The sequence below is a fragment of the Paramormyrops kingsleyae genome, chromosome 6 (genome assembly GCF_048594095.1).
Source record: "Paramormyrops kingsleyae isolate MSU_618 chromosome 6, PKINGS_0.4, whole genome shotgun sequence".
NCBI classification, from domain to species: Eukaryota; Metazoa; Chordata; class Actinopteri; order Osteoglossiformes; family Mormyridae; genus Paramormyrops; species Paramormyrops kingsleyae.
This window is the reverse complement of record NC_132802.1, coordinates 9,387,345-9,410,778: the sequence shown is the minus strand read 5'-3', so window position 1 is coordinate 9,410,778 and position 23,434 is coordinate 9,387,345. Positions and strand designations below refer to the sequence as shown.

Below are 23,434 nucleotides of genomic sequence, written 5' to 3'. Positions count from 1 at the left end.
GCACGTTGACTTTTATTAACTGAACTCACAGTTCATTTGTGGGTCACAGTTCGTTTGTGGGTCACAGTTCGTTTGTGAGTCACCTGGAAGAAAGTTACTCAGTTTCATTAGATGTTAAAGACAATTGATTTCATTTGAACTTAATGGACAAAATATAGTAAAATACAAAAATAGTCTAAATTGTATTAATGTTGACTGAATGATAATTTAATCAAACATGTATAGTCACTTAAAATATCTTTCTAAGGGGTTCTTTTGGCACCTCAAGTGGTAGAACAATTTTGATGCTTTTTTCTTTATGTCCAAGGAAATACCGATGGTGTGTACTATATATATATATATATATATATATATATATATATATATATATATATATATATATATATATATATACTCCAGTGTATGTTATTTATCTGAAGTGTGGTTCCTTTATCAAATGTACAAACTATGCTTTTAGATTAAAGACAGTAAAGGATAGTAGCCATTAAGTAAATCATTGTTTGCTTGTGTTTTACATGTACACTTCCAATTTAGAATGACGTCATGATTTTGATTTGGCGAAAGTGTTCAATGACAAATGCAATAAACCTTACTGTCAACATGTACTAGTTAAAGAAGCAATGTGCTCCATGTTGAATGTTGTTGACATAGCTTTCATTCCACCTAAAGTGTACTTTAGGTTGTTTCCTATACATTTACACACAAGTTCTGTCCAGTGTTACAATCCACAACACACCATGGGAATAAACACGAGCTACTGAGAGAACTCATATCAGAAAAGAGTGTCAGCTGCTTATTTAAATATGTACTAATCTGCATGCTGGTTTCACCTGCTATCATTTCATTGTAAATTCTTTGTGTTCTAAGCTCCAGCTGTGTGTATGTGTTATAATACCTTCCTTCTACAGGTGAAAAATGTACTTTATAAATCTGTATAATTATAAAAATGCTGTTATTGCAGGAGCTCATGCAAAACATGTGATATTTATTGTTCTGCCAGTATTTTTTATGCCAAAGTAGTACATAAAAAATTGTTGTACTACACGAATAAGGAAAAAGGAAAATAATATGTAATATTAAAATTATTATTAGGAAATTGTGAATAAGTACAGTAATTAAAAATTGACTTTTAGTAACTGAAGAAATTAAGCTTTGAATGTGAAATGGGTGGGTTTGCCGTGCACTGTGAATTATCAGTCAGGAAACCAAGCTGATATAAGTTGGGTGCCAGAATTATAACCAACAGCATGTAGGTTAATCGAGTATGTTGACAGTGCATGATGATTCCTCTGTTGTCCTTATTGCATAATTTCTGTTGTTACTAAATATTACTGAACAACTATAACACTCAGCAGTTATACATGAATCTTCTGAACATGCAATTCAGATTGTTTAATTTGGCTGCTTTTGGTGATGATATTTCGTGATCCTAATCCTGAGCAGTGTGGTCTCTGGATGCACAGAAGTGTAAACAGAATGGTCCGGCAAGTCAACTTCAAACATGCCTCTGAGGACATTGTGGCAAACACAAGAAATTTGTTTTTCAAATATTAATAATGTGCCTGGCATCTCAAACAAATATAACTTATTACTCACCACAAAAGCAAAACAAAATTAAATGATCCTGCTCATTTTTTGCTGATGTTCCCAGAGATGACAGCAGAAACAGCCAGTTAGAGGCCCTTCAGGGTGCAAATGCAAAGGCACTACTTGTTTGTCCATCTTCTCAGGTGAACTGTAATTGTAATTCTTTTTCATAACTTTACTTTCCTGTTTGTTTGTGATTTCAAAGAACAGCAGCCAACATAAATAAGTTGGTATATTACTGATAAAACTTGAGTGAGAATCTGTGCCTTTGGTTCACATAAATTGATAAATTTCCCAAATAGGAAAGAAGTGTAACTCAGTGTCAAGTACTGTCAAAAAGTTATATGACTATGATTTTGTAAAAGTCTGGACACATCTGCTTTGAATGCATTTGTCTCTATGTTATTTGTGTTATTTACCTCATAGTAAAAAGAATGAAGTAATACATTTCATGTATTGCAATGACCAAGAGAAGTATACAAAATTTGACAATTTTCTCTAATTTTGGACTCTTCACAATGGCACATTGTGAGGACATTGCCGTTGGCATTCTTATAACCAGCTTCCAGATGTAGCCACCTGGAATGCTTGGCAAAAAGTCTGGAAGAAGGTTAAACAAGTTCTGGCCACAAGTTGGGTTCCTTGTTCTTACTCTTTGATCCAGCTCATCCCGAACCAGCTCAGTAGGGTTAGGTGGGGGACATTGTGAGGGCCGGGTCACCTGTCACAGCACTCCAGCTCATCCCTTGTTTACAAGATAATACTTAATACATATCCTTGAGGTGTGTTTTGGGTCATTATCTTGTTGAGAAACAATTGATTTTCAGTAGGTGTGCCCAGACTTTTAACTGGTACTGTATGTATAAAGCTTGTACTTTTTTTCCCATGGTGCACTGTAGCACCAGGAGTCTAGATGATGGGAATATCAGACTTAGCAAGGTGAAAGGCAGGAACCACTAAAAACCAGCAGTTGTTTATCCATGATGCATGCGGATATGAAGTGCCAAGTCCAATCTGACCAGTCCAAAATTCCGTCAGTCAGAAGATGCCAGTGCCACTTGTGTTCCACAGAGGGCCGTACCTCTGACCGCTGTCCGAATCTCACCTGCCAGTCTTTGCCTGTCCCTCATTCACAGAACCCTCTCAGACTCAGATGTTTTACACGGCCTATGAAATGTTTGAAGGACATAGACTGCGTAAGTCTCCCTGGCGTTCTCTCTACCTCGCCTCCCCAGAGAGCCTCCTGTTTTACGCATGCACTTCATTCTTCCATCTTTTTTTAAGTTCACCTCCTTTGCAGAGCTGAGCATGGGGTTTTGGGGACCTTAATGTTCACGTACAGGATGTGAGCGATGTCCAGTCAAGCAAAAGGGAAAGAGATCAGACCAAGTTAATTTTATTAAGAGTTCATTTTATATTACTGTAAAATAGTTATTTACAATTGGATTTTGCTTATTGAGTGTACACAGCCAAAAACACAAATGCCAAGATGTGTGTGTTATTCACATAATGAGATCTAAAACAGTCTAAAATAGTGCTTCCCAAACTGTGGTACCTGCTGTATCAGTGGTACTCCAAGTGGTATGCGAGAAGACCGTGGGCATTTATAACTGTGATTCAGGTTCATTCACCCATGTGGCACTTGACTGCTTTGGTTTGATCCAAAGTGGTACTTGGTCTGTAAAATTCGAGAGCCACTGGTCTAAAAAATTTGATTGTTATTTCATACATTTAGTTGTTCTGAAGCATATAATAGCAAAATTCTAGAACCTGAATAGGCTCAGACTGTACGTGAGCATTGCTAAGCCCACACTGGCCTAGTTGCCTCATACCGTAGACCCATCGGAGCGGGAAAGTTGCATGCTCATCCACATGGGACGCTCCTCTCTGTGCAGTTGACTGAAGTCGCTGGAAAGTCCGTTGACACAAATGAGTTGGAGATATCTCACTCATTCCAGTTTCACACCAACTGGTATTTACTCACGACTGTGAAGTTTCTCATTTACATTCACCATCAAAAGAGCGCAGACACGATTTCTCTGTGTCACGGGTGTCACGGGTGTCAATCACACAGCAGGAGGAGCCCCCAAATTCCATCCACAGAACTCTGAGCTTACATGCAATGCCTCTTGCCAACATCTAGGTGCACCAGCTTTCCCAAATGGCCCTTGCGGCCTGCCATTCCTGGACACTTGTCTGTTGCACGCCAGCTGTGTGAGATGTAGCTGCCACTGTCATCAGACCCTCATTCCACTGGAACTTCTGACACAAAAATGCTGCTTTGGCTTGTTGACTCTGCCTGAGTGAAATGTTTGCTGTGGGATTGGTGTCTACTATGATTTTCCCATTTAGGAACAAGAGTTGCTGAGTAGAGTTCTAGTCATAGTTAGTACTGTCCTCTCACAGCAAATACGATTGTGGGGCCAATAAAAATAAGAATTGCACTGTGCTATGGATCTGATGTCATTCATAAATATTTTATTCTGGGTTCGCCTACGCTACTCATGAGTTGGCTTTCCCAGAAGCAGTAGTTGTCTGCCACAGCTGCATGGACCACTAGTCATCATACATATTTGTTCTGCTACACCGCACTGCATAACTTAGCTGATAAAAGGCTGATAGAAGTAACTAATTTGCTGGTGGTGGATCAGAACAAATGTGGTTATGGCTAATGGGCCACACAGAACCTGCTGAGAGAACATGCCTATGAAGAATAATCACTGCAGCAAGGTCCAGACCTCCTCTAGGCCCAAGCAGAAAACAAGAGAGATCCATGGAGGAAGAAAGCATTTGACTTTTATAGTCAGTGTTGGCCACTGTGTTACAATAAAACAACAGACATTTTTAAATCGCCTTTTTTCAGATGTTGGTTTGCAGATCAGAGCTCAGATGGGCCAGTAGCCCATTAGATTTGTAAAAAATGCCTTTATTTGGTTATGTCACACTAGTGCAGGGGTGGGCAATCATCCGCAAAGGGCCAGTGTGTGTGCGGGTTTTTGGGGTAACCTTTAGGTCAGCTGTTCAAATCCAGATGTGAGAACTCTTCAACCAATCACTCTTCTAATTAGTAATCTAATTAGGGAGTTGCAGCGAAAACCCGAACACACACCGGCCTGTTGCAGATAAGATTGCCCACCCCTGCACTAGGGTCACATCGTATCAAGTCTAGGTGTGAATTGCACTGTGCCAAGCCCATTCCGTCACTTCCCATCCTCATCAGGGATCGGAAGGGGGACTTGGGCCCCAAGCAAGGCGTCCAGTTACGGGCACCCAGCATTTAACCCTCACATGCATGTACTCTACGCTACAGGTACCGGAAATCGTTATATAGGTCCCATGAAATTCCACTGTTAAAAAATAGTTTCAGCTTTGTAGGACGTCTGAAATGCTAAACCTGAGTTTACTACCACAGCATAGATAAATAAGAAATAAAGATTTACAGGTTTGGAAAGCAATGTATTTTAGTACGGAAAGTCAAAGGAGATATCAGCAGGTGAGTGTTAAAATGCCTTTAAATATTTATCAGATACTGGTTTTACTGGGTATTATTATTATTATTATTATATTTAAAGAGCAAAATTCTTAAAACAGAATGATAGCATTGAGTGTTTTTCCTTTGATCACACGTCTGGGATTATACTAAGCCCTCTTTGTAGTCTCCTCTCTCTCTCTTCAGCTTGTAGTCAGTACACAGTGAGTCTCGGTAGAGCGTGAGATCCTGTCATTATGGCTCCTCCTGTCTGAATGAATGCTGCCCCAGAGGAGTCTTTTTTTTTCCCGACTTCGTCCTCGTTGCTCCAGACTGAGCTGTCTTGACCTCTGCCTTGCTGTAGCAGCTGATGGTTCGCAGCCCGTAGCCACAGTGCACCCGCCGGTGCTGAGCGTCCAGCAGGGACAGCGGGCGGAGTTCCGTTGCACCGTCACGGGAAACCCCCCTCCTGTGATCGAGTGGATAGGTAAGGCAGAAGCTTGCTCAGTAAGCTACTCCAGTGGCTTTGCTGTCTCCGATCTTATGCTTCTTGGGGTAGCCTGCACTGCATGAGCAGTTGTGGAAAGTGGAAGGATGGATAGATGAACGAATAAATTACATTTTGATAAGATGTTCAGCTCAGTTATGTTCAGCTCCCATGGCTCAGCAATGTTGGTCATAGTGCAAAAGTGTGTTCAGATCCAGATACCCATGAAAACTGCCACCTTTCACTGTGCCACACATTGCTTTGGATAAAGGTTGTCAGGCAAATTATATTGTACTACTTTTAAAATAGGAAACTTATTACGGTTTATTAAATAGCTGTTTAATTTTGTTTTGATTTATTAATTGTTTGTTATTTTAGTTGAATTGCTGATCTGCTTAACTGATGTGCTCAACACAGGAGGGCCAGGCGGCAGGATTAACCGCAATGCCGTCATCCGTGGGGAGGTCCTGAGCATCCCGGCTGTGGAACGCGCAGACGAGGCCGAGTACATCTGCAAGGCCCTGAACGTTCACGGGGAGCACGCAGCCCGGGCCATGCTCTACGTTCACAGTGCGTCCCCAAAATCTCTGCTCTTGTGTCATTCGTAGGATTTCAGCTATGATGCTCATGAGTGTGTATCTGCCTGTGTGTGTGTGTGTGTGTGTGTGTGTGTGTGTGTGGGACCTCTAGGTTCCAGCCTACCCCAGGTTCAGGTGAGCCCGCAGACTGTGGACATACATGAAGGGGAGACGCTGCGGCTGTACTGTCGAGCTGGTGGGACGCCCACTCCTGGTCTAGATTGGAAGAGAAGGGAAGGTCCTCTTCCCCAGCAGGTGAGTCGGCCCTTTACCTCAGAACCCCAGTTAATCTGAAGATATGCTTTGAATAATTGTATTTTCAAAGTTTTTGCATGGCTTCCACTTTGATCATACTGAATTCAAAACACATGTTCTAGCATTCACCTTCATACTCTGCTCATACTATACTGTAGTTATTACTGTCTTGCTGATAGTACTATCAAGCTATTGAAGGCCTACCTGATGCCTGGATAATTTTGTTTACCTCGTTTTTTATTTATTTCTTTTCCTCTTTTCCCATCCCTTTTACCCTTCCACGGCATCTCTGCTTCAGGCTATCCCCTCTCATGGTTTTCACCAGTTTAAAAGCAACAGTCTCGATGTGTTACAGAAACGCATAGAGGAGCTTCAGGTCTGTCTGTCTGTCTCACCTTAACTCACCATCCTCAGTCTTTCCCTGACTAAGTGCATGAGTTCAATCTGCCCTCAGTCCTTGTAACATGAGTTCCTTTAACACTGGACGAGTTGAACGTGCTTTATGTTTTGCGCGTCCCGTCAGTTCGTCAACGTTTGATTATCCTGCCAGAATTCGGTAAGAATTGTGGTGTTCTCTACTTCTCCATACTGTGCCTTGGGTCTGTTTCTGCCCCTCAGATCTGAGTACAAACTCTCTGTCAGCCACTGGTTATTTATTGACTCTGGGTCTCTGTTAGCTGTAGTGTCGTAACGTTGGTCTTCCCCACAAGCTTGTGAGCCCCCCAGTGTCCCTCTCCACCCCCCCTCCCTGCGAATCAGGAGCCAAGCTGGTGTGCTTAAAGCCCAGCAGTGCTGTCCTCCGCTTTTCCCATGGTAGCCTCGATGAGTCCACGCGTTCATGCAGAAACTGCCTATGACCGGCCGGCCCACTGTGAGAGTTTGTGAATGGGCATCGCCTGCCCATTCAGCAATGCGGCTCCGTTTGTGTCTGCCACGCTTGACAGAAGCTCCGTGTGCTGAGCAGCTCTGACTGCCGAATCCATACCCCCCCCCCCCCCCCCGCATACCATAATGCCTCATTTGGCACTCTCTCAGTAGGTGGACTGTAAACATGGGACTCCTCTGCTTTGTTCTTTATCCTATTTGTCCATCCATCCATCCATCCATCCATTAACTTCCGCTTATCCGAGGTCGGGTCGCGGGGGCAGTAGCCTCAGCAGGGAAACCCAGACTTCCCTCTCCCCAGCCACTTCCTCCAGCTCCTCTGGGGGAATCCCGAGGCGTTCCCAGGCCAGCCGAGAGACATAGTCCCTCCAGCGTGTCCTGGGTCTTCCCCGGGGCCTCCTCCCAGTGGGGCATGCCCGGAACACCTCACCAGGGAGGCGTCCAGGAGGCATCCTAAGCAGATGCCCGAGCCACCTCATCTGGCTCCTCTCAATGCGGAGGAGCAGCGGCTCTACTCTGAGTCCCTCCCGAATGACTGAGCTCCTCACCCTATCTTTAAGGGAGAGCCCAGCCACCCTGCGGAGAAAACTCATTTCGGCCGCTTGCACTCGCGATCTCGTTCTTTCGGTTACTACCCAAAGCTCGTGACCATAGGTGAGGGTAGGAACGTAGATCGACTGGTAAATCGAGAGCTTTGCCTTTTGGCTCAGCTCCTTCTTCACCACGACAGACCGATGCAGCGCCCGCATCACTGCTGACGCCGCACAGATCCGCCTGTAGCGATTGCAATTCAAACAGGAGAGCTGGTGGGTTGCGCTTAAGGTGTGAGTGGGCTTCGCTTGGAATTTGAACTTTGAACAGTTGTAAATAATTGTAAATTGTTGCTATCTGTAACTTCACTGAAGCCTGAAGTGCTTATTGGACAATGTAAAAAATATTTAAGCTGCTCGTTCCTTGTCCTCCCTACTGACTAGTGAAATGCCAAAGACTATGGTAAAAGGCTCCCCCGCTTTCTATACAGTAGCAGGGAGAATGACTGATGTGCTAAAATTATGAACAAAATGTTTCAGCATTTTGGGGTTTGTGTTTTCCCATCTCTATTAACATCAGTTTAAAAAGAAGATCAGAATTTCATCACTGATGGCTTCCTGCAGCTGCCATAGTTTTTGGCCCAACACAAAAATGATGTATTTGTCGATAACAACTGTTATTTCCCAGAACCCCTTATTAATCATGAACAATGGCCGTGATATAAATAATAACATCAATGGAATATTATGCTGATAAAATTAATAAAACTAATACGTGGATCACTATCAGGATATTAACATATTGTTAGCATATTTACAAATATAACAATGATCAGTATTTTAGAGATTATAACCAGGGATTGACATAACCGGTACGCAAGTATGCATTCACCTTTAAAATTGATACATGCGACAATCGATTGTGGTAACAGTGTAAATGCGTACTTATTTTACGTGATATGAAACCAAAATATAATGCATTTTGATCTTTATATGCTAACTCTACTTCATTTGCGGTAAGCAGGTTAAAATGCAAGGTATTTTCTTGTCATAGCAGCTCAAATGCACATAAAATAAGTTCGCATTTGCGCTTTTACAAGCAATCGATTGTCACACGTAGGTAAATGCGTACTTGCATACTAGTTATGTCCATCCCTGATTATGAGCAATTTCCATTTTTAGTGTGTATTCATTTTATTTATTCAGAAGGTAAATGGATGATATTCCAAAGAGAAGTCATCATTCATTGAGCTTTTGAAATACACTGCCCGGCCAAAAAAAAGTCGCCATTTGAATTTTTATAAACAAATACTTAAGAGCCTATGACTGGATCATTATTACAGCTCAGAAATGTTATGCAGCAGTAAAGTAAAGTCAGCTGAGTATCTGAATCTACTGAATGGCCAGGTTACACCTCCATCTGTCATCAATGGGGTTTTTTCTTCCCTGTTGGCATGGGCATATTCCAGGACCAGAATGCCAAGATTCTTTGGGTTCGAATTGTCAGAGTGGTTCAGGGAGCATGAGGAATTATTTTCATAAATGAATTGGTCACCACAGAGTTGTGACCTTAACCCAATTGAAGGTCTTTGGGATGTGCTGAAGGAGGCTTTATGGAGGTTCAACCCGCTTGTCAATACAGGTGAGAAATGAATACAAATCTGGATGAAAATAAAGGGTGAGATGTTGCATAAGCCTGTGGAAACAATGGCATGACAAATGTGCACCATAATCAAAGCTAAAGGCGGTCCAACGAAAAATTCAAATGGCAACTCTTTTTTGGCCGGGCAGTGTTAAAGTGTAGTGTTAAGTTAAATATATTAAATTCTCGTTAATTTAAGTAAATGTAATATCTGACAAATATATTATAGACCATATGTTTGTAAATTTAGCATGAAATATAAAAAATACATTTTTTATTATATATATTTACACTATTTTATATTAAGTATATAGCAAACTAACACATCTCCATGTTAATTCTCAGGTATTACGTATACACTTGTATGTAACATGTATTATTACTGTATTTTGAGTTATATTCATGTGTTATTCTGTATGTCAGGTAAGTCTTGTATCTGTTTTTTGTGTGTATGGCCACATTTGGCTGCATATTCAAATATATTTGCCAGAAACTAAAAAATTAACATTTACAGTTATCAGTGTTGGTTTCCTAATAATCCATTTGCAGAGCTAATATTGCGCATTCATTAGCATGATGTGTGCTCCAAGGGGATAGCGGGGTTATTGTTCAATCCGTTTATCTTGACTCTTGTTTGGAAATTAAAGGTGTTACCACTTAGAGAGGGAGACTGGACTAATGACTGATCTAGTTCAGACAAAGAGAGATTATCTGGTTGATTCATAGCGTGGCTTCTGGGATATTCCCAGCGGTTTGACTGCAGCCTCCTAACTCACATCGTGTTCCTCTGCCCTCAGGCACGCATGGAGCGAACAGACATAGGTACTCTGCTCATTCCCAACATAAAGGCCTCCGATGCCGGCACCTACCTGTGCGTGGGCACCAACTCCATCGGCTCGTCTGAGGCCAGCATTAAGGTGAAAGTGATCAAAGGTGAGGCGTACGACCAGAGGCACCTGCTGAACAGTGGACAAGGAACAGGTTTGAGTCATGACAGGAGCAGCTTGTGGTTAGACTTTGCAGTGCAGTAAGGAGTGGCTTGTGGTTGGCTTTGGCATTGCTGTGAGTAGTGCCCTGTGGTTAGCTCTGGTGTTGCAGTGAATAGTGGCCTGTGGCTAACTTTGGCGTTGCAGTGAGTAGTGGCCTGTGGTTAGCTCTGGTGTTGCAGTGAATAGTGGCCTGTGGCTAACTTTGGTGTTGCAGTGAGTAGTGGCCTGAGGTTAGCTCTGGTGTTGCAGTGAATAGTGGCCTGTGGCTAACTTTGGTGTTGCAGTGAGTAGTGGCCTGAGGTTAGCTTTGGCAGTGCAGTGAGTAGTGGCCTGTGGCTAACTTTGGCGTTGCAGTGAGTAGTGGCCTGTGGTTAGCTCTGGTGTTGCAGTGAATAGTGGCCTGTGGTTAGCTTTGTCGTTGCAGTGAGTAGTGGCCTGTGGTTAACTTTGGCGTTGCATTGAGTAGTGGCCTGTTGTTAACTTCAGCAGTGTAGTGAGTAGTGGCCTGAGGTTAGCTTTGGCAGTGCAGTGAGTAGTGGCCTGTGGGTAGCTTTGGCAGTGAGTAGTGGCCTGTGGTTAACTTTGGCGTTGCAATGAGTAGTGGCCTGAGGTTAGCTTTGGCAGTGCAGTGAGTAGTGGCCTGTGGTTAGCTTTGGAGTTACAATGAGTAGTGACCCGTGGTTAGCTTTGACAGCGCAGTGAGTAGTGGCCTGTGGTTAGCTTTGGAGTTACAGTGAGTAGTGGCCTGTGGTTAGCTTTAGCAGAGCATTGAGGAATGGCCTGTGGTTAGCTTTGGCAGTGCAGTGACTAGCGGCCTGCGGTTAGCTTTAGCAGTGCAGTGACTAGTGGCCTGTGATTAGCTTTGGCGGTACAATGAGGAGTGGCTTATGATTAGTTTTAACAAAACATTGAAGCGCAGCTTACGGTTTGCTTTAGCACTGCGTTGTTGAATGGCCTGTGGTAAACCTTAATGGTACACTGAGGAGTTGCCTGTGGTTAGCTTTGTCAGTGCAGTGACTAGTGGCCTGTGGTTAGCTTCAGCAGTTTACTGTGGAGGGGTCTTGGTACTGATTTAGCACAGCTTAAGGGCATAAAGGTGAGACATCATCATATATGCATGTATTACATTTGTATGTATCGGCCTATATTTTTCCTGCCTCCTGTCTTGGTCATTGAAAACAATAAACAAAGTAACATAATTCTGATACAGAGATATAAGCCACAGTTTCGGCACAGGAAATGAATCACAGTAAAACTTTGATCGGTGCGCAGACAGGCTGAACAGACCAGTGAGTCTTTAGCAAGCTGTGTATAATAACCAGCTAAGCCAGGGTGTGAAAGGATAGTGGTGCAACTTACCTTCGCATGTTTCTCATTGCATATTCCTCACAAAGGGAGTGGGTTAGACACAATCTGCACCATTGGCTCAGTTTTCTTGTTACTTAAATGTGTTTGAACAGGCTTTTAGCTTTCTTACATGCTGGATAAATGGCATAATTGCATGGGCTTCCTCTAACTATCAAATTAATTTGTGAAATAGTGAACAGCTTTGCTTAAAATGGCTATTGATTGTTGGAGGGAGAGGCAACAGTGCTGCACTGGTGTACCAAGACGTATAGATGCGAATTTTGTGTTCCTCCTTCTCCAGCGGACCCTATACCCACATGGATCACCATCCTGCCCCAAGTGGCTACAGTGCAGGAAGGCCAGTGGCTGGACCTCAGCTGTGTTGTTCCTGGAAACTTTCCAGCCTCAGTTACCTGGCGAAGGACAGATAGACCCCTCTCCTCCAATCATCAGGTACTCTTATACATGCTTACTCTCAGCCCTTATTTGTTTGTTAAATTTATTTGATTGCTGCAGTGGTCAGATTACATGTGAATCAGTTACCAGAGGGGCTTGACTCTGATCCATCCATCCATCCATCGTCCATGGTTGGTTGAGGGGGGGGGGGGGGAGAAGGAGCCTACCCCAGGCAGAACCGGACATCATCCTGATGCAATGCCAGGCCATTGCATGACACATCCACTCCCACACAGAGTCACACATCACAAGGGATGTTCAGAGATGTGGTTTCAGCTAGTTTAAGAACATTTTTCCAAAACTCACTCAGTCCCCAGATACGTTTTCGAGAACATTTCAGTGGAGTTTTACAAATGTAACGAAAGTTCTTCGCTGGATTACATGAGGACTAAGTTTTGGTTCTCAATACTGTAATGTGATGAGGAAGCTTGACTTCAGGCCATTGGTGGTCTCATCTCAAAAGCAACAAAAAATGGACTCAGCGAGTTGCGTGGTTTTAGACTGCCGAAGGAAAGTATTACAGTGGTGCCTGCGGTTCACGAACGCAGTGGTCTACGAACAATTTGGTTTGCGACCAAAAATTCCGTCGCCACAATATATTGTGTTTTTCTTTAAAGTTTTTACTATAAAAACTAAAAAATTAATTAACAAAAATTATTATTTGGTAGACTTGTGAACGAATTAATCGAATTTCAATGCTTTCTTATGGGAAAAATTGCCTTGGTTCACGACCACTTTCCTGGAACGGATTGTGTTCGTGAACCGCAGGCAACACTGTTCATGAAACACAAGTATAACTCTTAAATTGGAGTTAAATATAACTTTCTTTTCCATTAAGTACACTATCATTGCCTAATGATTCAGCTGACAGTGTGAAAAACATTACACTAAAATGAAAAAATAATTTTACAAGAGATTATGCTTTATTTTCCATTTGTAGGCCTGTCTTTGCATATCCTGTCCTGCTCTCCTTAGAGAGATACACGTAGAGAGTGTCTTGGGGTCCAAACACAGGGTCAGCCATTAATACGACCCCCTGGAGCATTTTGGACCTTGCTCAAGGGCCCAATAGACATGTGGCTATTCTGCTGAGGTCTTGCTTCGAACCGGTGACCTGTCATACACAGACATAGAGGCCTAACCCATAGAACTACACATCTTTAGCCCATGTTAGTGCTACAGGGAGCCATTTTTTCTCTACTTGTCTCTAATAATAGTAAAAATAAAATCCAGAGGTAGAAATTTCGGGTCGGCAGTAGCTGTGACCAGCTGTCTGTGTGCCTGTGTGTGGCCCCAGGTTCGAGGCACCATGCTCCGGATCCTCCAGGCTTCTCCAGATGATGCCGGGGAGTACATCTGCCGACTTGAGGGCAGCTCGACCGTCCAGCAGGCCTCTGTGACCGTCACAGTGACCTCCAGCACATCTCGTAAGTGGAGGCAGGGAAAAGGCTCTGCTTTATACCTTTTTTCATCACACGTCACCACAGTAATTCGCCTTCATTCTTTTTTTCATTTAGTCTAGAAGAATATTATTTTAGTTCAGTCTAATGTCATAAACAATACAAGCGACCAATAAAGACTAATGTGATTATAAAATTCTTAGAGCCATAAGAATCTGCTCTGAGGTGGCGGGGCGAGGGCAGGGTGTATTGTGACAGTGGTGACATATTGTGACAGTTTGTCATCGTGACAGTTCCTGGAGCATCAGCCACTATTCACCATTTTCACCATTCATGACACGTAAAGTTGGAAAATAAACGGGAGAGACTGTCAATAAATCATGCAGGATAATGTGGGCTCAAACCAGGGCTCTTGGATTATGAAAGCCATGCACGTCTCTTTTCAGCAATAGAAGCTGACCAGGGTTGTAGATATTGCTACTTGCACGAAGCTATAATATTTTAATTCTCCTCTCGCCCTTCCTGCCATCCTCTCTTTTAAATGCCACGGCTGTTTCAAAGACTGACCTGTCCCATTTTTATATTTGTACAAGTGAGGGAAAGTGTGCAAATCTTTAATAGGGAAATTATTATGAGAAAATGCTAATTATTGGCTTAATTTAATGACACAATGAGTAAAAGACAGCACAACTGAAGGTCGGCTTAGGCAGATATATTTGACATCATTAGCAGACAAACTGTAGGCTACATACGACTTTCCAATATTAACCGAATAGCACCTTAGATGCTCCCAGGCTTCATATAATACTTTAATATATTATATTCAGTCAGACAAATCTGGGCTTGTCAGTCTGCTCTGTAAAATGAGTTTCTGTAGTACGTAAGTGGTGTAAAAATGTGGTATTTCCTGGATGTCCTTATATCATTAACCTTGCTACTGAACAGACCGCTAGCTAACTTACAATTACCGCCAATTGAAAAATGCTGCTTGAATGTAAGTCCTGATGTGCATGTGGGAACACATGTGACTACAGCTGTGTTCCTCTCTGGCCACCAGAAGCCATTACATCGGTCACCATCCAGCCCTCCATCGCCACAGTACAGGAGGGCAATTTGCTGGATCTCACATGTATTGTCCCTGGACCCTCTTCAGCCTCAGTCGTCTGGCAAAGGGCAGGAAGACCCCTATCCTCCAATCATCAGGTACACTTATACATGCTTACTCTCAGCCCTTATTTGTTTGTTAAATTTATTTGATTGCTGCAGTGGTCAGATTACATGTGAATCAGTTACCAGAGGGGCTTGACTCTGATCCATCCATCCATCCATCCATCGTCCATGGTTGGTTGAGGGGGGGGGTGGAGAAGGAACCGGACATCATCCTGATGCAATGCCAGGCCATTGCATGACACATCCACTCCCACACAGAGTCACACATCACAAGGGATGTTCAGAGATGTGGTTTCAGCTAGTTTAAGAACATTTTTCCAAAACTCACTCAGTCCCCAGATACGTTTTCGAGAACATTTCAGTGGAGTTTTACAAATGTAACGAAAGTTCTTCGCTGGATTACATGAGGACTAAGTTTTGGTTCTCAATACTGTAATGTGATGAGGAAGCTTGACTTCAGGCCATTGGTGGTCTCATCTCAAAAGCAACAAAAAATGGACTCAGCGAGTTGCGTGGTTTTAGACTGCCGAAGGAAAGTATTACAGTGGTGCCTGCGGTTCACGAACGCAGTGGTCTACGAACAATTTGGTTTGCGACCAAAAATTCCGTCGCCACAATATATTGTGTTTTTCTTTAAAGTTTTTACTATAAAAACTAAAAAATTAATTAACAAAAATTATTATTTGGTAGACTTGTGAACGAATTAATCGAATTTCAATGCTTTCTTATGGGAAAAATTGCCTTGGTTCACGACCACTTTCCTGGAACGGATTGTGTTCGTGAACCGCAGGCAACACTGTTCATGAAACACAAGTATAACTCTTAAATTGGAGTTAAATATAACTTTCTTTTCCATTAAGTACACTATCATTGCCTAATGATTCAGCTGACAGTGTGAAAAACATTACACTAAAATGAAAAAATAATTTTACAAGAGATTATGCTTTATTTTCCATTTGTAGGCCTGTCTTTGCATATCCTGTCCTGCTCTCCTTAGAGAGATACACGTAGAGAGTGTCTTGGGGTCCAAACACAGGGTCAGCCATTAATACGACCCCCTGGAGCATTTTGGACCTTGCTCAAGGGCCCAATAGACATGTGGCTATTCTGCTGAGGTCTTGCTTCGAACCGGTGACCTGTCATACACAGACATAGAGGCCTAACCCATAGAACTACACATCTTTAGCCCATGTTAGTGCTACAGGGAGCCATTTTTTCTCTACTTGTCTCTAATAATAGTAAAAATAAAATCCAGAGGTAGAAATTTCGGGTCGGCAGTAGCTGTGACCAGCTGTCTGTGTGCCTGTGTGTGGCCCCAGGTTCGAGGCACCATGCTCCGGATCCTCCAGGCTTCTCCGGATGATGCCGGGGAGTACATCTGCCGACTTGAGGGCAGCTCGACCGTCCAGCAGGCCTCTGTGACCGTCACAGTGACCTCCAGCACATCTCGTAAGTGGAGGCAGGGAAAAGGCTCTGCTTTATACCTTTTTTCATCACACGTCACCATAGTAATTCGCCTTCATTCTTTTTTTCATTTAGTCCGGAAGAATATTATTTTAGTTCAGTCTAATGTCATAAACAATACAAGCGACCAATAAAGACTAATGTGATTATAAAATTCTTAGAGCCATAAGAATCTGCTCTGAGGTGGCGGGGCGTGGGCAGGGTGTATTGTGACAGCGGTGACATATTGTGACAGTTTGTCATCGTGACAGTTCCTGGAGCATCAGCCACTATTCACCATTTTCACCATTCATGACACGTAAAGTTGGAAAATAAACGGGAGAGACCGTCAATAAATCATCCAGGATAATGTGTGCTCAAACCAGGGCTCTTGGATTATGAAAGCCATGCACGTCTGTTTTCAGCAATAGAAGCTGACCAGGGTTGTAGATATTGCTACTTGCACGAAGCTATAATATTTTAATTCTCCTCTCGCCCTTCCTGCCATCCTCTCTTTTAAATGCCACGGCTGTTTCAAAGACTGACCTGTCCCATTTTTATATTTGTACAAGTGAGGGAAAGTGTGCAAATCTTTAATAGGGAAATTATTATGAGAAAATGCTAATTATTGGCTTAATTTAATGACACAATGAGTAAAAGACAGCACAACTGAAGGTCGGCTTAGGCAGATATATTTGACATCATTAGCAGACAAACTGTAGGCTACATACGACTTTCCAATATTAACCGAATAGCACCTTAGATGCTCCCAGGCTTCATATAATACTTTAATATATTATATTCAGTCAGACAAATCTGGGCTTGTCAGTCTGCTCTGTAAAATGAGTTTCTGTAGTACGTAAGTGGTGTAAAAATGTGGTATTTCCTGGATGTCATTAACCTTGCAACTGAACAGACCGCTAGCTAACTTACAATTACCGCCAATTGAAAAATGCTGCTTGAATGTAAGTCCTGATGTGCATGTGGGAACACATGTGACTACAGCTGTGTTCCTCTCTGGCCACCAGAAGCCATTACATCGGTCACCATCCAGCCCTCCATCGCCACAGTACAGGAGGGCAATTTGCTGGATCTCACATGTATTGTCCCTGGACCCTCTTCAGCCTCAGTCGTCTGGCAAAGGGCAGGAAGACCCCTATCCTCCAATCATCAGGTGCGATTAAGCATAAGCATACGCCCACACAAGCATACGCCCATTCCAGTGGCGGCTGCTAGTCTTTCAAACAGGGGAAGCTCACATTAGGCCTACATCATAAAATTCATTGTTATTTATGCATGAATTCAGCCCTCCGTTCCTTTTGCAGAAAATGGTCTGTGACCCTGTCGAACCAATTGGCCGTCTTTTCCAGGGACTTAACCAGCTTCCTCTCAATGGCCAGGAGAGCAAGATTGCTCAAACAAACTTGGGTCGTCATGTTGCGGGTGTATGACTTGACCCGTTTAAAACAGGAGAACAGTTACCCAGATCCCCAAAATCCACGTTTTACCAAACAACACATCCCATTCCCTGAGAAGGTTTCATCAAGAGGCATGGTCAACAGTACATTTTCTTTGTCACTTCCAGTCAGTCAGTTCACCTTGTCATACCAGGAGAGCTGAAAAGACCTGTTATTTTCCCCTGATTTTTGCGCCAAATCAATCTTGGGCGTTGGTCTGCCCTGCTGTTTAATTCTGAGTCTCTCCTTGTAAGGAAGACTATTAAATGGCTTTGTCAAAAGCAGGTCACCAATATTAACACCGTCTGCCATTATGCACAGCTTGCTAGCTGGCTAATTCCCCCTTCCAATTATATGAATGAACTAACTTTATAATGCTGAAACAAGGGACAATGTCAAAAACGCTATAATATTGTTTTTATAATATAATATAATATAATATTATAATATAATATTGTTTTTTTTTTATTTAAAGAATGATTTGTACAAACAAAAATGGCTTATATCACCAGCAAACAACACATAGTGCAGCAGTTTGTGTTACGACTTCGCCTGCAAATCCGCATGGGACTGAACTCGAATCTCTGTAGTGCCTATGTATACTTAAAATATGCTGTCAATCAAAAAGGGGTTCCTCCCTTTAGACAGCTCCTCCAATCATCATGCAGCATCCCAGCGTCCTGGCCTGCCACTGCTCCATTCATCGTGAAGTTAAACGCGTTCTAGTGCACTTTTATTAAAACCAATATTAATACGGCAGTGAATATATGAGCATTTATTTTCTGACATAGTAGAGGAAGCAGAGCTTCCCTTGAAGTCTTAGAGCAGTCGCCACTGGCTCATTCTCCTTTTACCTACTATGTGTGTTTTATACTGTAGCTGCATTTCCTAGCTGTCCACAGTGTCAGCAAGCCTTGTCCCAAATTTTCTTAATTTACGTGTTACAGGTGACTTTACAATACAAGGCCACACCAAAGTGCATAACCTAATTCTAAAAAAATGCATGATATTTCACATTATGTACCACCTGAAAACAAAAAAGCAAAAAGCTTTTTCACAAAACGTACTGATAAATTTCCCATGGGAAATAGATTTGTCTTTCTCTGAAAGCACTTATTTGTTGTTAAATAAGTTGACCGCTGATGTATCGAGCTTAGTTTTTAAACCTGTGCTAGTTTGGCTAACTGTATTAGAATAATTGACAAACTGTATGTAAATAACATTTACAGTAATTACTTTTAACAGCGAAAAAGGTCCAGAGTTGTGGCTGAATATGTTGACCAAAATACATGCTTACATCTGGTACCAGGTCCATGGCAGTGTGCTCCGGATCCTCCAGGCCTCTGCGGACGACGCCGGGGAGTACACGTGCCGGGTCCAAGGTGGCCCAGCTCACCAGCAGGCTTCTGTGACTGTATCTGTCACCTCAAGCACATCGCGTAAGTGGGGCGAGAGAAGCGGCTGAGCTTTATACCCCAAGTCTGCACATGCAACCAAAACAGTCCTCCTCCACTTTTCTGGACAATTATTTAAGACTGTTATGTGATTACTGTGCCATAAACAAAGCAAGCACCAGTTAAAGATTGGACACTGGTCCCAGCTGAAAGCTGATTGGCTAGAGTGTCCTCTCCTCTGTCACTCACTGATTCAAAACATACAATTGGCTAATGGTATGGTTGGCCCCTCTTATGCCCCCCACTGTAAAAAATATCCTAGAATCTCCCCAGTTCTTACCTGCATCATCATCACGATTCCTGGAGTAGCAGCCACCATTCGATTCATGGCACTCAGAACTGGGAACAATCGGGGAGAGATGATGTGTACGTCATGCTTCTTAATATGCAGCAGGGGGCGCTAACCATTGTGTGACGCCTTTTCTCACTGGGAGCAGGCTTGCAGACACCCATTATCTCCATCGAGCCCCATAGTACCGCAGTGCGACTGGGTGAAGCAGCCAGCTTCAGATGCTACATCTACAGCGGGGCTCAGCCTGTCCACCTGGAGTGGAAGCTGGCGGGCAACCAGCCATTGCCAGGTGAATCAGTATCAATTTCTCTTTTGTATCTGATATATGTATTATATTATAGGCTTTATTAGTTATGTATCTTTATGTCAGATTTAGAAATCTAAACGCCTGCCCTGTTGATTCATTCGATAGGAGTTGACAGCCAATAAACTTCTGGGAAGATTTCTCTTGCAGAGTCTCTAGCCAATGTGGCTTCAGCAAAAACAATGATTTTGCACCAAAATAAGTATTATGATACAGTGCAGACATACAAGGGGTACTGACAAACAACTAAGATACAAAATAAGGATAGGTTATACTGCATAAGACCCCATATATCATGAACTGATATGATCAAAATATGACATGATCAGCACGCTACTGTTTGACCCGGAGCCCCTTTCTGTGGCACAAGAACTTCCTCTGAACACGTGACAGTAAATCTTGAAGTCCTCTGAAACATATTTATCTGCTCATGAGGTGTCAGCCACTGTAAACCAAAAATTGTAGGGTTTTTTTTCCCACTTATCTTTTTTCATAACAGTGCAGAGGATGAATCTTCCTGAACTGTGTTGTTTGTTATTTCCAGACAATGTAAAGGTTGGACCTGACAACTCAGTCATCACCATAACTAATGCCCAGCCAAGGAATCAGGGCCCCTACCACTGTGTGGCCAGTAACCGCTTTGGAATTACCCGAAGTATCGCCTCCCTGATTGTCAAAGGTGATCACACATTTGATTTTGCCAGTTACAAGGTCTAATCGATGCAGATGCTATTGAGATGACCACAACAATATATACAACTGGAATCACATTCCGGTGTGGCTGTGTACTTGAAAAGCAGTTATTAAAGATGTATGGATGAACCTATCGACCGATCAGTCAATTTAGGCAATATGTAACCTTGTAAATCACAGATTCCCCCAAAGTGACGGTGACCCCCGAAAGTCCAGTTCGGGTGTGGGTTGGTGAACCCATCAATCTGGAGTGTCAAGCCAGGGGAGATCCACGCCCATCCGTCAGCTGGCATCGAATGGACAACAGCCATAGGATTGTCCTGAACAGTCCTGTGCCAATGGAGTCAAATGCAGTGATGCAGGTCAGTTTGGTGTGGATATATACACGTCTGTTATCTCTTCCACTGGATAATAATTATTACTAACAAATGAAATACAGTGTATGCTATTCTTTGTAGAGATGGTGGCCTCTTCTCTATTCTAAATTCTATATTTTGTTCTGTCAAATGAAGTTGGCCTCTTATATTTAGCCAGATATAATTGACCATCATTCTCTCAACTAGGAAATGTATCTGTAGAATACAGCAACAATAACCTTTATAGGCCTTGTAGAAATGAGCTAAACTCGATAGAACCTAAGTTGATTATTGCTTGATTAGCACTTGCAAAGGAGTTTCTTAGCCAGGTTTTTATCCAAGCATTGACTTGAGTAGCAGCAGGCAACCAACTAAACAAATGTTCATTGATGTGACACTAGGCAGAGTTTGAGAAACAGTGGAAGATGTTGGGTATTAGGATGGGCCACAGAATCCGTGCCTCTTCCCCCAGGTGCTGGTGGCCCGCCCAGAGGACGCTGGTACCTACATTTGCACAGCACAGAGCAGTGAGGGAACCTCTGAAGCCAGGGTGGAGGTGATCATTGAAGGTGGCGCACAGGTGCCTTCTTTCCCCATAGCTTCTGTGCCTGAGACGTTCATGGTGGTAAAGGAAGGTCAGACTGTCACACTGCACTGCAACGCCCAAGGTAGTATCCATCTCCATCAAAACAGCATTCTTCAGCTGCCACCCTAATTTAATTTAATGGCTTTTAAATCATTTTTAGGATACCCGACTCCCACCATCACATGGTCTAAGCTTCGTGCGCCACTCCCTTGGAGTCACAGTGTGGTCAACAACACCCTGGTCCTAACCAGTGTTGGGCGCCAGGACTCTGGCCAGTATATCTGCAATGCCACCAACAACCTGGGAGTCTCCGAAGTCCTCATCATGCTAGATGTGGAAAGTGAGTTTTACCAGAAGGCTTCTCACGATAACTCATGATAATTTACTTAATGGTCATAAAGAGCATCATACAGGAATAACTTGTTCATCCCCTCAACATTACAAAAAACATCTAACCTCTGTACCTATACTGTAGCTATATAAAATGGTTTTTAACTTACTTATTCAAAGCTATAATTCTATAGTATAGAACTTTACTCGAATGCATCATTCGAAATGTTCTACAGTATATATGGGCCACAGAATTGATTGAGATTTGCTTCCAGACTGGGTTTCAGGTCAGATTTTTTGCTAACCATTTCCCCAACCCTTTGTCCTTAAAACAGCTCCCCCTTATGCTACCACTCTGCCGGATGACCTGTCTGTCCGGGTGGGCGAAGTGATCCGGCTACAATGTTTGTCACACGGGACGCCACCTCTGACCTTCCGCTGGACTAAGGTCAACGGCAGCATGTCAGCAAGAGCTGAGGTGCGGGGTGGGAACCTCCAGATCAATCTGGCCACAGCGAATGATGTTGGCACCTACAAGTGCGCCGTCAGCAACAAAGTTGGATCCAGTGAGGCGTTAGCAAGAGTCATTGTTAGATGTGAGTCAACCCAACATTTTCTCATTCTAGCTGAACTATGCTAACTTAAGTGATGTGTTTAAACCATAAGTTATTCTGCTTGACTTCTATTTAGCTAGCCAGTACTCCACCTAGAGCTTATATGATCTTAAGATTTCATCATAATCTTGAGTCCCATGTTGTATCATGCAAAATGTGGGTGTTCAAACGGATCTGTATCCATCCTTGTCTTAATTTGTGGTTTGAGCGTGATAATCTTGCTGTTTCAGTCTGAGTGACATACCCCACCCCTTAGCACCCTTAGAGGTGCGTGTGTACCCACAGGTAGAAGTGAAGGCACCAGGAAGTGCTGTAGAGTTCACTTGCTCAGCAAATGGGGGCATCCAGACCACCGTTGAGTGGCTGAAGGAGGGAGGCTCCTTGCCTGCTAACCATCACATCAAGGATGGCATGCTGAGGTGAGGGTGTGGCACCACAGCGCGTATTGAGTGTGCAGATGTAGATGATGGTATGTATTATATCCTCCTTATGCTCTTTGGGGATGTATCCTTAGGATTGAGAACCTGGAGAAAAGTAATGCTGGCATATACATCTGCAGAGCCACGAGTCTGTATGGGCAGGCTCAGGACACCGCTAAGCTCACCATACAAGGTCTCTTCTTCACTGACGAACTTTGACCTCTTTCATAGACTGTCATGATTTGGAAAGGCAATCAATTCTATTGATGTCATTCTTGACACTCTCCTCCTGCTACCCCCAGCACTGCCCAAAGTGATGATCAACATACGGACCTCAGTGCAGACAGTTATGCTGGGCAGCTCCGTGGAGTTTGAGTGCCATGCTACTGGCGACCCCGAGCCCACCGTGCAGTGGAGCAAAGTGGATGGCACGTTGTTCTCTCATGTGGTGGTGAAAGGTGGCATGCTGACGATCAACAGGGTGACGGAGGCCGATGCTGGGAAGTACCGCTGCACCGCCACCAATAACGTGGGCTCAGTGCAGTCTGAGGTGATACTCAATGTGCAGAGTAAGTAAATGTTACCTGCTTTAACAATCATCTTAACAACAGCTGTTATTCGGTACTCACGTGGAGTATTTAAGAGTAGTAAAAGTACTCTTAAGAGTAAGAGCAGTCATTAGCTACCTAAC

General features: G+C 43.2%; 1 protein-coding gene across 15 annotated transcripts in view; it reads left to right on the top strand.

The window, feature by feature from the left end:
• The window catches only part of hspg2 (heparan sulfate proteoglycan 2), a 127,377-nt gene that overhangs the window by 88,566 nt on the left and 15,377 nt on the right, over nucleotides 1–23,434 (top strand). For 12 of the 15 annotated variants that reach the window (XM_023834979.2, XM_023834974.2, XM_023834976.2 and 9 more), the window contains 21 exons: nucleotides 2,724–2,783; nucleotides 5,421–5,543; nucleotides 5,961–6,113; nucleotides 6,234–6,376; nucleotides 6,675–6,752; nucleotides 10,231–10,414; nucleotides 12,071–12,222; nucleotides 13,523–13,652; nucleotides 14,683–14,828; nucleotides 16,115–16,244; nucleotides 17,267–17,412; nucleotides 19,005–19,134; nucleotides 19,587–19,730; nucleotides 20,290–20,424; nucleotides 20,619–20,800; nucleotides 21,267–21,462; nucleotides 21,541–21,720; nucleotides 22,046–22,306; nucleotides 22,581–22,743; nucleotides 22,839–22,936; nucleotides 23,046–23,312. In XM_023834979.2, coding sequence (XP_023690747.2) covers nucleotides 2,724–2,783; nucleotides 5,421–5,543; nucleotides 5,961–6,113; nucleotides 6,234–6,376; nucleotides 6,675–6,752; nucleotides 10,231–10,414; nucleotides 12,071–12,222; nucleotides 13,523–13,652; nucleotides 14,683–14,828; nucleotides 16,115–16,244; nucleotides 17,267–17,412; nucleotides 19,005–19,134; nucleotides 19,587–19,730; nucleotides 20,290–20,424; nucleotides 20,619–20,800; nucleotides 21,267–21,462; nucleotides 21,541–21,720; nucleotides 22,046–22,306; nucleotides 22,581–22,743; nucleotides 22,839–22,936; nucleotides 23,046–23,312 — 3,201 coding nt within the window. The remainder of the gene's footprint in view (nucleotides 1–2,723; nucleotides 2,784–5,420; nucleotides 5,544–5,960; nucleotides 6,114–6,233; nucleotides 6,377–6,674; nucleotides 6,753–10,230; nucleotides 10,415–12,070; nucleotides 12,223–13,522; nucleotides 13,653–14,682; nucleotides 14,829–16,114; nucleotides 16,245–17,266; nucleotides 17,413–19,004; nucleotides 19,135–19,586; nucleotides 19,731–20,289; nucleotides 20,425–20,618; nucleotides 20,801–21,266; nucleotides 21,463–21,540; nucleotides 21,721–22,045; nucleotides 22,307–22,580; nucleotides 22,744–22,838; nucleotides 22,937–23,045; nucleotides 23,313–23,434) is intronic. The other 3 variants (XM_023834975.2, XM_023834978.2, XM_023834983.2) reach the window with 3 other exon arrangements.